We start from the raw sequence: 11,358 nt of genomic DNA on the forward strand, positions 1-11,358 counted from the left end.
GCATACCTGGACCTCAATCCATTACGAAACAAATGGGTTGACATCAGAGAATCCCACTGAGTGTGATACATAGTGATGGAGTGGACAGTTCGAGTTGCTCTGGTCCTTTCTCAGAGCTGAAATCGTAATAAACGAGCTGCGTTCCCCCTCTTTTAAAAAAATACTCCTTTAGAAACTTGTTTTCCCTTCACAGCTGTAAAGTTCGGGTAGAGTTTGTCTCTTAAAATGAGCTCCTTCAAGAATAATTCCAGAGTTTAGTAAGATTTGCCCCAGAAAATAACTAAAGCAGAGGAAAAAAAAGAGTAGAAAATAGCAACTGGTGCAAAAATATTTATTATTCCTAAACAGTCTATTTAATTTATGATGTAGCAAACCAGAGATATTCGTTTTGAGATTTATAACTGCGGATTACTCACTTGCCTAACCTGTCGCCTACATTACCCACAATGCACCTCGCTCTCCAGCTAGTTCGGCGGGGTTAGCTAGCTAGGTTAACTAGCTAGCTGCTCTGGTTGGCTAGTGTAGCTAGTGCTCTAAGTCCGTGACGCTGTAGAGCTGGCCTAATTATTGTATTTGCTCTTTCGCTCATTTTTCTTCCATCAATTATCAACTTGAAGTAAATTACTTATAAAACTCGGAGTCTTTCAAGTGTAAGACATGTTCAAATGAAGCTGTAAAAAGTTGCATTTTAATAAGTAATTTGCTTATTGAGTTTGGTCACGAGTTACGTCTGACGTTTGTAGAAAATAAAAATGAAATTCATTTTCAAATATGAAAGAAAATTTAGTTGGGTGTCAAAAATATTAGTGAGAGCTGAGGTAGTTTGTAATACTTTATTCAGTGTCAAGATGCTTCATTGTATTTTTTTTTTTTAAAAGTTGCTTCACCAACATGTCTTTCGCTCAATATTTGTCCCATAGAAACCTGTTTATTCCTTTTTAAACTCAACAAACATTAAATGACTAAAGCTTTTATATCACTGCCATGCAAATGTTAACCTGTAGCATAAACCCAGGTGTAAAAGTCATTTTAAAGTAGGCTAAGGCTAATTTCTGGTATCACCTTTAGCATTGTGGGCTAGTGATTTAATAAAAGTAACTGCACTTGTGTTATTTAATTATGCAAGGTATGATATACATGAACATGTTCTAATAGCTTTTAATAAAACAGAAGCAATAGAGCTACAGCTTTGGAAAGAATTAAGAGAAAATGATCCGTTTCTCTGGTTTTACTTTTTATAGGTATATGGTTGAGTAAAATGAACATTGTTCTTTTGTTGTATGAGCTACTGACAGCATGTCTCCAAAATTCCAAGCAAAAATGTAGTGTTTATTTGCAGATTTTTTTTTTAATCAAAATAGCGAGACAAAAATTTCAGCAAAGAATTTTGCCTCGAAAGCTGCTAAATTTCTTACTGTATCCAAGTAAATATGTTTATTGCGTGCACCTTTTAGTAATTCAATGGTTGAGGATGGATGGTTTCCACATCCACATTAATATTCACAGTTCTTCTCCACTGGGAACATGAATTGTTTTTCTTCCAGACGGTTGGAATAGGCTGACAGTGGACTCAGACTGACCATGTGGCTTTAATTGCTTCTGGTGCACTGACCTGTTGCAGGGAGAAACGTCCTTTTCCTGGATGATACCGCTCTGTCAACAGTGTGTCCGCTGTCCTGCTGTGGCGACAATGTGACACTCTGCCTTTGATTTCCCGGGTGAAAATTAAAAGCACACATGTCCGCAGCACTGGGTTAAACCGTGATATTGGAGAGGGGTCAGAGCCGTGAGCTGAGGTAGCCTCAACCAGTCCAACTTAGCTGGACATTTGCAGCACATTCCCCTTCTTAAAGGTGTGGCATGGGCTTGTTTGAAGAGATGTTCTGTTCAAAGGTAGTTAAGCAGTTAATGTCTCACCTGCAGGGGATAAGACTCTGAGCATCATCTTTTGGTGTAAATGCAAATTAGTTGGATGCTAACTGTTAGCATAAGCAACAAGGCTGACTTTTACCATCGTAAAGAACTCTGGTCTCAAAACTTGAATAATAATAATACCAATACTTATGTATGGACTGTTAACTTGTTGCTATGTGTGCAGTAGGCTGCATTTACCATGAATCAAGTGATTATTTACCTGATAAAAGAAGGCAAGAGGACGTGCGCCACCAATTATCGTCCCACGTGAAACGTGTTCTGTGAGTAACTGTCTGATTTATAACGTGTTGTGAAAATAAAATAAAACATTCTCACTTGAAGTTCTACGATATCTCGATTTTCGGACATTTGTTCTGACCGGAACATGTTCTGTTCTCAGTTTGTTTCACACAGGATGATCACCGGTGGCGCACCACTTCCTACCTCCATTTATCATGTAAAAGAAAATTGTCAGGTTCATTGTGAATAACCATCCAAGTCAAGTCAAGTGCCTCAATCCACAATCATGGAAATTTACGCAAAACCATTGTTTTATGCTGTTTCTTAATTGAGTTAATTGCAAAAATGCCAGTTGCTAACTCCCACCTGTAGGTGGCAGTATTTCTTACTTCTACGACACTGCTGCCACATCCTTACTTGATGTCAAGTTATAGTCTGTGATCGATAAACAAAAATCAAGCTACTGAAGTTGTTTAAAGAATAAAAAAGATTTTTTTTTTTTGTATCCAGTCTGCTTGATATTTTCTTTCTCATCTTTTTTTGTAAGGGGTTTTAGTAAGGGAAAATTTTTTTTAAAATTCACAAAATTATTTGCAAATATTTCTAAAGTTACACCTCAGAATCAGTGATTTTGATTAGAAGAAAAAAAATCACAAAAACAGCCGTGAAATCCCGGAGGGACACACTAATGCAGACGGACACCAAACGACGACTCTGCGTTACCCACCGCAGATAAGATACTGACTGCACACGATGCTTCAACGGAACCTCACCTCGAGAAACCCCGCACCATCCCTCCCCCTGCCCCTCCAAAAGCAACACTGTGGACAGTTTCATGTACACAAAGGCAACCCGTGTGAGCGGATAACCGTGGAGTCGAGACAGTTGTGCGGAGACGGGGGACACGTGGAATGACATTTTATTGCGCGATTAGTCGTTTTTCAGACAACAAGGCTCCCAAAAAGAAAACATTGAAAACAAACAGCAAATGTACAAAACAGCACACCCTTCTTTTTATTTGCCATCAACAGAAATTTAATAAGGTTGCGAGAGTACATAACAGAAAGTAACGGTGTGTGTTTGTGTGTGTGTGTTTGTGTGGGTGTGTGTGTGTGTGTGTGGACGCGAGGTGTGATGACGTTGAGATGAATGGGACGAGCTTGATGTCAAAAGCCAAAGTAAGCACCATCGTCATGTAGTCAGGGAAAGGCCATATTTCAGTAAGAAATATCCTAGAACGGGTGAGGAGAGGTTAAACATGATACAAGAGGGTTGTTATCACAGTTTTCAGACATTTTTTCTTCTTTTTTTTAATACCAACTAAAGAAAAAAATCAGAACAATAATTGGTGTAGCACTACTTTATCATGCAATTTACTTTAGTAAACCTTCTGACACACAGACAAAATATACTTCAGTAAGTAGAACTCAATACATCTCTGTCCAGCAATAGTCACAAAGCCTGTAATTTATACTCTTTAAATGTGAGATCCCTATCAAAAATAATATGCAGATTTTTTTTCCTTTTTCTTAATATATCTAAAGTGCAAGTATTCTGGGTTTTTTTATTTTTTATTTTTATTCAATGCTTTCTGTAAGTATAAAATACAAAGGAAAAAAAACAGCAAGATGTTTTTCCTGTTTACATGTTATATTTTCTGAAAGGAGGAGCATCATATATAACAAACCATATATATATATTTATATACACACACATACACGCACGCCCACGCACGCACGCACGCCCACGCACGCCACAGATAAAATATGTTTGAAAGATACAACATATGATCTCAAATGGGGATGGGTAAAGGGATCAAACGGTGTCATGGGATATGTTCATTGTGCATTGACCCCCCCCAAACCCCTCTTCCCCGTTCGGGTGACCCCCCCCCCCCCCCCCCCCCCGCCCCCACACACCCGAACGAGGGTCTAGTCGTTCCTAACAGCATCGCGACACTCGAAGGAACGTCTCTACAACTATACACAACAGTAGCCTGTACAGTCTGCAGACATCATGGACCCTACTGCTTTGTGCGTGTGCAAACCGAAGACGTGCCGAATGGACCCAACCTCCCTACACCCCTTGCACTCCCAGCCCCCCCCCGGTCCCGGCCCCCATCCACACCTGTCAGGGGTTTTGTGATGAGTCACATAAAGTGCTTGGCTTTGACAAGAGGTTATGATTGGCTGTGATTTTAATTTATTTGTCTTTTTGATTGTTCACTGGGAACTCCATAAGCAAACAAAAAAAACAACAAAGAACATTTAGTTGTTGGAAGTTTTTGTTTCTTTCTGAACTTTTATTTTTGCAGAAGCAAGTCGCCGCCTCCTGCATGTGTTCTTTTTTTTTTGTTTGTTTAATCTGATTTGGAGGTTTGTCGTTGGGCCGCCGGTAAGAGATGATGAGCTTTCAGTAGAAATGTCACCAACGCCACATTTCAGTCAGAGAGAGACGATCGGATTGGTTTCATTTAAAAGAAAAAAACATGCAGCCAATATCTCTAGCCCTGCAAAAGTCCTACATTGATTACAGCAATTGTAATGAATGTATTGGTGTTATCCATTAATATTAAAGTTGGGTGATAACTAGTTACATTTACTCGGTTGCATTTACTTGAGTAACTTTTTTGGGGGGGGAAAAAAAATAAATTTTAGGAGTATTCTTAATATGCTGCACTTTTTATTTTTACCCCGGTAACTTTATTACGAAGTATCGTTACTTTTACTTGAGTAAAATTTCTGGATTCTCCACCAGCTGAATGAAAACAAACATTTTTTTACCCCACAAAATTTCACCATACTCGGACACACCCACACGCACACGCACACACACACACACACCTGTGGTTCTTGTTAAAGTTTCACAAGTTTTCAATTGAAAGAATTTTGTTTGGAAAAATGTTTGTTTTGCCTGATTTTATTTATGTATTTATTTATTTGTAATTATGTTATTGATGTGAATTATTTTCAGTTTGGTCTTGTAAAAAAAAAAAAAATTCACATAACTTCATATTTCAGTCCATCTGGTGATGTAATTTTTAAATATCAAATTGATTGATCATTTGAACAGTTACTCAGTACTTTAGTAGACTTTTTTTTAAAAACTTTTTTTCTTTTACCTGAGTAATTTCCTGATTGGATACTTTTTACTCGAGTAAAAATACATTAAAGTAGTGCTACTCTTACTTGAGTACGTATCTTTGGTACTCTCCAATCCTCTGGTATTTTGATTCTTACAGAAAGACTTAATAAGCAAAAACAGTAGTGCTTACTGCTCAGAATATTTGAGCTTTTTTTTATTGAGATTTCTTGGTGGCGCTTCATTAAATGAGGCTTAGTTTGTTCCAGCTGAATTGGTTCTGGTGGGGGGGTTTTTTGGGGGGGGGAGGGGGGTTTCCCAGCCATCTAACTGGCAGTGCACAGCAACAGGTGTGGGTGGGGGGAGTGCCACAGAGCAAAAGACATTCACTCTGGTACTTTCTCTAGGATCGTTTTTTTCAAACATCAAAACAATAGCAGCTGGAAAATCTTCCGGGTTGGAAACCTTAAGTCTTTAGACCCGTCGGCCGTTCCCATGCCTACTTGTTGCCAAGCGTTCTGCCAGGTGTTCTGTCCGGATGCAGACAACAAGCGCCGAAAGCTGGAGTCAACTTTGCAACCTTAACAACAACAGCCAGCAGGAGGCTAAGTCCTTCACTTTCCCTGTTTTTGCTCAACAAGCATTGCATGGTTCAAGAAAACAAAAAGCTCATTTGACAAAGAAGCGCTGCGGTCGATAAACACGAAAAGGCCGGGAAACGGCGCGTTAGAGGTGCTGCTGCGAGGCCGCCTGGAGTTTAATTAATCAACCCATCATCCTCATCAATGCTAACAGCTTCGGCGCACGCTGAACTTCGGCGCAGAGCCTGACCACTGACACACAAAAGCAGCAGCACACAAAACGCCGGCCTACCATTTTGCATCCCCAAAAAAAGCTCTAATCTGGGCAACAACATAGCTGCAAGGTCACTCCGGGTTTGTTTTTTTTGTTTGCTTTGAGTCCGTGTGATCTCCCGTGAAATAAGAAACCAGAATCAATCAGCAAAAAAAAAAAAAAATCAATCCCACGTGCGTCCCCCTTCGCCTCCTTTTTTGCCGCGTAATCCGACACAGAGCCGCGACCCAAAAGAAAAAGGGGCCGAGTCACGTTTCAAGACAGAACCGCTCTGTGACAAAAACACAACTGCCCCCCCGCGGCGCTGGCCTGTACGGTATACGTGTCTTTCAGAAAGAAAAAGGTGCAAGTTTCATAAAGTCTGAGCAGGTTCAGCCTCTCATTAATGGCTGCCGGGGAGATGCGGGGGGCGGGCTGGGGGGTTAGCTGTGTTGCATGAACCTTGCGGAGAACTAAATTTAATCAAGCTAAGGAGAGAGTACTTTGGAGGATGAGTGCTGCCACACAACAGAGAGTCTTGACCCTCAGGATGAACTCAGACTGACCTCAGATGTGCTTTGTCGGGCACACAGTCATCGGTGGCTCATGTTCAATAAATACCGGCGTTTTATTTATTTTTTTTATCATTCACAAGCCGGGGTGATGAAATAATCTCTGCAAGCGAGAGAAAACGGTCCTGCTAGGATCTGAAAGGCGGCTGCTGGTAAGCCCAAAGCAGGGCAGTGCCAGGCTTTCGTCGGGCCTTTCATCGTCTCTCTCTCTCTTTTTTTTCTCTCTCTCCATGAGCCAAAATGTCTTTACATGAAACAGGCGGCGTTATCAGAAGCATCTCTCTCGGATGCCAGAAGGGTGATGAATCAAACACAACTCCGCCTTTTTAAAAACAAAAATCGAAGCGGACCCGTCGTCGTCCTGCTGCCGAGGTGTGTCTCGACTTTCCCCGACGCTTTTTATTCCGGCCTGTCTGCGTCCCCCAACCCACCGCAGCCACGTGACGGGATCAGTTGAGCTAGCCGCTGTGTGCCAACTGGCCTTGCATAAACCTGATTGTGATAGAAGCGTTCTTAAGTCAGCACAGAGAGACCGGACCGGACCTGGGTAGAAGAATCTGAAAGCTACGTCCGACGGACATGCTGTGACCCTCACCGCAGCAACGACTGGAAACACCCTCCCTCCATGCTTTAGCTGATCAGCTAGCAAAATGCTTCCAATAATCAAATAAAAGCCCAAGCTGATTTGTAGTTCACCTGTCCTGCAGTCGACCGTTCCCAACAAGCTCTCACTCCAAACACACAGCTTTCCTGGCTCCTAGTGACAAGAGGCCTTGTGCAGTTCAAGACACCATTCAACATACTTTAGAGATCTCCCAAACACTCAGAGAGCAACGGGGGGCCTCAGCAGGGGGAGGCTGGATGTGTGCTGTCAGCCTCCTCTGGACCCCTGCCTTCAAGAAGCGGTTGAAGTCCAGCGGAGACCAACGCGGAGGGTAGGGGGGGGGTCCAACATTACCACGGATAGGGGCGGTTGTGTGTCTGCATTGTGTGCATCCGAAGAGGAGCGAGGAGGGGGCGATCTCATTGGTGAAGGACACATGAAAACACTAAACTAGTGTATGCGCACCAAAAATAAAACCCAGACAAGGCAGCCTACCGGTTTTACAGAATGGGAAGGGAAAACGAGACCTCACTACGACGTTTTGTCAGCTTGAGCAGTCTTCACATTTGGGAAATATAACGCAGAAGCATCGACCTCTATCTTCGTGCTCTCGAATATCTACCGATCACACAGCCTGTACATCTTCTTCTTCGTCTTTTTTTTTGTTTTTTCTTCCTCTTTTAATAGTCTGTACACTTGATACAATGCCACCATTGGCACGTACACAATATTGCACACTAATATGAAACGTCCTACATCAGCCAGGCGGCTTCTTCTCTTGCTGGGAAGGAGAAACCCGAGACGTTTTTGGACAATGTATACGTGGAGACATAAACAAGGAAGACAGAAGAAAAGGATAAAAAATAAAACAAATTATGCAAAAGTGACATGTTATGAGTGGCGAGAGGTCCCGAGGACCCGGTCAAGGGCTGTAGCACCATGAAAAGATAGACACTGCCGGGGCCCTCCGTTGATAGGCCTCTGCATCCTCTGGTCTGCACTCACACTCTCTGCATGGGGCAAACTTCTCAGCTCCTACCCGGCAGCTCTTCATCCTTTATTTTATTTTATTTTTTTGTCAACATCATGGTGCATATAGTTAGCAAAGCCATCTCTTGGGTCTTTCTGCTATGTCTACAAGATGCCACACCACTAGTCGTATAGCAGAGGGGTTCCTGAGCTCCCTGTTGGCATAATACAGTGAGCACCCCCTCGAATTTCATTGGCCCCAACCCTTTCCAGCCACCCACCGACCCACCACCGCCGCCGCATCTGTCCATCCCTCACGTCCCTCTCAGCTGACTTTTGGTGTTGCCGTGCTCCATGCACCGCAGGGGCGAGCAACCCGCAGCCTCCCCCGTCGGTGAGTAGGATATATATATATATATATATATATATATATATATATATATATATATACATATATATCTCTGCCTACTGTTAACAACACTCGTAAATAAAAACATACAACGGTCGAGGTCACAGACCATCCATGTGAGAACACGTAAACGAGTGGAGTGTATAAGGCACGGGTCGTAATGACGTCAGAGAGGATGCTGTTGCCTCGCCGCGCGCTGACGCGTCTCACTTTCTTTTTTTTCCTTTGTTTTGTTTGTTGTTGGGTTTTTTGTTTTGTTTTCTGCGTCTTGTGCTCCCACAACTGGACCTTTTAACCTTTTTTTTCCCCGCTTCCCCCCTCCCCTACCCCATCCAGAGGAAAGAGCAACAAAGTAACAAATAAGACAAGAAGAAGAAGAAGAAGAAAAAGAAAAAAACGTTACCCACTGAAAACGTGGGTATCTTAATAAGGATTTCTTTTTTACAGCTGATTCACAAAATCATAATTAGTACATCTAAGTTAGCACTTTTCTCCTTTAGGTTTACATGGACATGGTGCAAGAGAGTTGATATTCAATAGAGAAGCTCAGCTTTATCCCGTTTGCTTGAGCCCCCGAACCCCCCCGACCCAAACCCCCGAACCCCCCGACCCAGCAAGGGGGCTTTTGAATTCTGTCTCAAACCTTTTCCAGGATTGCATGATAGAAATACTGTCGTTAGCTGACCATGCGTCCGGTCAAATCATCATCTACTCCACCAACTTCTTTACAAAGCATGAGCCTACACACATGCTGACAGGTGTTTACAAGCCTGCAGTGCTTCTTATTCAATAAGAGTGCTTTTATATATATATATATTTATTCTGCGTACCTTTTTTGTTGTTTTTTTTCTTCATATAAGTAAACTTTACATCTTCTGGTTTCTGATTTTGGTTTCATAAAATCCATTGTACATTATATTCTCTTTGTGCTGATGTCAAATATTAATTCAACATGAAGACTGTCGATTCATATAATAGACCTCTGTGGTTTTTCTTTTCTTTCTTTTTTTTTAAAACTTTGATTAAATCTTAGTATATATATATATATATATATATATATATATATATATATATATATATATCGCAGGTTGAAAACATTTACTTTTCGAAATAGCTTTAACGTGTGCAAAATCTGTCATCGATAGAGATAGACTATAAACACTCTGTTCATTGTCGTTTAAGTCAAGTAGGAAACAGTTTCATATCTTACAGTTCGGTCCTTGATAGCAGCGGCTTACTGTTACATGGGTGGTAAGTGGGGTGACATCCAGTAAAATGAGCGAGGAGGCAGCAGAGGTGCTGCCATGTCTGTGGAGGTTGTGTGTGTGGGGTGATTCCCTTGGAAAATCTCGATCTATTTTACAGTTAAAAGTCTGGTGTGTGTTCTCCCCCCACCCCCTCTATCTTTCTCTCACACAGTTCAGATTTCGACTTTGCTTGGTTCACCTCGGCTCCTCTTTAAGATCCCCAGTCAGTCGTCGTCGCCGTCGTCCGCGCCGTGCGGGCCCTCAGGTAGCAGTTCGGAGGCCCGCTTCTCTCTACTCCGCTCCTGGATCTTCCGCATCTCCTCCGCGTATTTACAGAAGGTGTTGCCGAATTTGGACCACACTTTGCAGGGCACCGTGATGGAGTTCCGGTACGTGGGCTTCACCTCGCTCACCCGCATGAACACGCCGTACTTGTTGGAGCCCACGTCGAAGAAGAAGCGCTTGTTGTCGACCGTGAGCGAGGTGCCCTCCGGGAGCTCCGCCGGCTCCTCGTCCACGCCGTAGTCGTCGATGAGTTTGGCCAGAGCGTCGCGGAACTCGATGAGACCCTGCGCCGGCAGAGCGATGGTCTGGCCTTGCGCACTTCCCAATCCGGGGCCCCGATTAACGGTCTGCCGGATCCTCAGGAACCGCCCCCTCTGGTTCTCTTTCAGATCCATGTAATATTTCCGATTCTCCCGCACCAGGAATTCGCTTTTCAGCGCCCGCCGCGGCTCATCCTGCACCATGTCCGGGTTCGTCGGGCCCAGCTGGGCGTAATGTTCGATAAAGTCCCCGAGGTAGTCGCGGAACTCCACGGCCACGGACATGGAGAGCGTGAGGCGGCTCTTGTTCCCCCCAGCGCCGACCTCGGCTATCTTTAGGAAGCGGCCTTTCACATTCTGCTTCACGTCAAGGTAGAAGCGCTTGTTCTGGATGTCGACGCGCTTGGAGGCGAGCTCCTCGGTGTCGTGCTGCAGCCGAGACATGGCGCCCATCGCGCCCGGGGGCAGCGAGCCGGGGCCTGCGATGGGCCCTCCGTGGTCACTGCCACTGTCTCTGTCCGCCATGATGCTGCCTCCCTGCGTTACCTTCCACCGTCTCCCTCTGCCTGCTGCAACCTCGACTGCCCGTCAAGCCGCTCCGCTGCTCTATCGCGAGACGACAGAAGGGCAGGAGAAAAAAAAAAAAAAGAAAAAGAAAGTAGCAGGAATCTGTGCTGCGTTCAAGAAACACACGCTGCTTTCGCAACACTCAGCAGACGTTTTAGCTTTTAATAAAGCCACGTACCGCGGAGTAAAGTCAGCTTTGGTCAGAATCCAGCTGAAACGTCGCAGTAAAAGTTTCGCCTTAACGAGATCGGAGGGGTTCGTCACATGTGCTGCCCTCGTGTTTTGGTGTCTGAAATCTTCTTTGTCCTCGTTCTCATTCTGAAATCCGATAAAAGGCAGAGCCCGGACAAAGCCTTACCTGGTGGTTACCGGACGG

General features: G+C 43.7%; 1 protein-coding gene across 1 annotated transcript; it reads right to left on the bottom strand.

Annotated features, from left to right (window-relative positions):
* Positions 1-9,784: 9,784 nt before the first annotated feature.
* On the bottom strand, positions 9,785-10,996 carry purab (purine-rich element binding protein Ab). The gene has a single exon (XM_032555159.1). The coding sequence runs from the start codon at positions 10,938-10,940 to the stop codon at positions 10,095-10,097; it is 846 nt and encodes a 281-aa protein (XP_032411050.1). The 5' UTR covers positions 10,941-10,996; the 3' UTR covers positions 9,785-10,094.
* Positions 10,997-11,358: the final 362 nt, after the last annotated feature.

Source organism: Xiphophorus hellerii, chromosome 23 (assembly GCF_003331165.1).
Source record: "Xiphophorus hellerii strain 12219 chromosome 23, Xiphophorus_hellerii-4.1, whole genome shotgun sequence".
NCBI classification, from domain to species: Eukaryota; Metazoa; Chordata; class Actinopteri; order Cyprinodontiformes; family Poeciliidae; genus Xiphophorus; species Xiphophorus hellerii.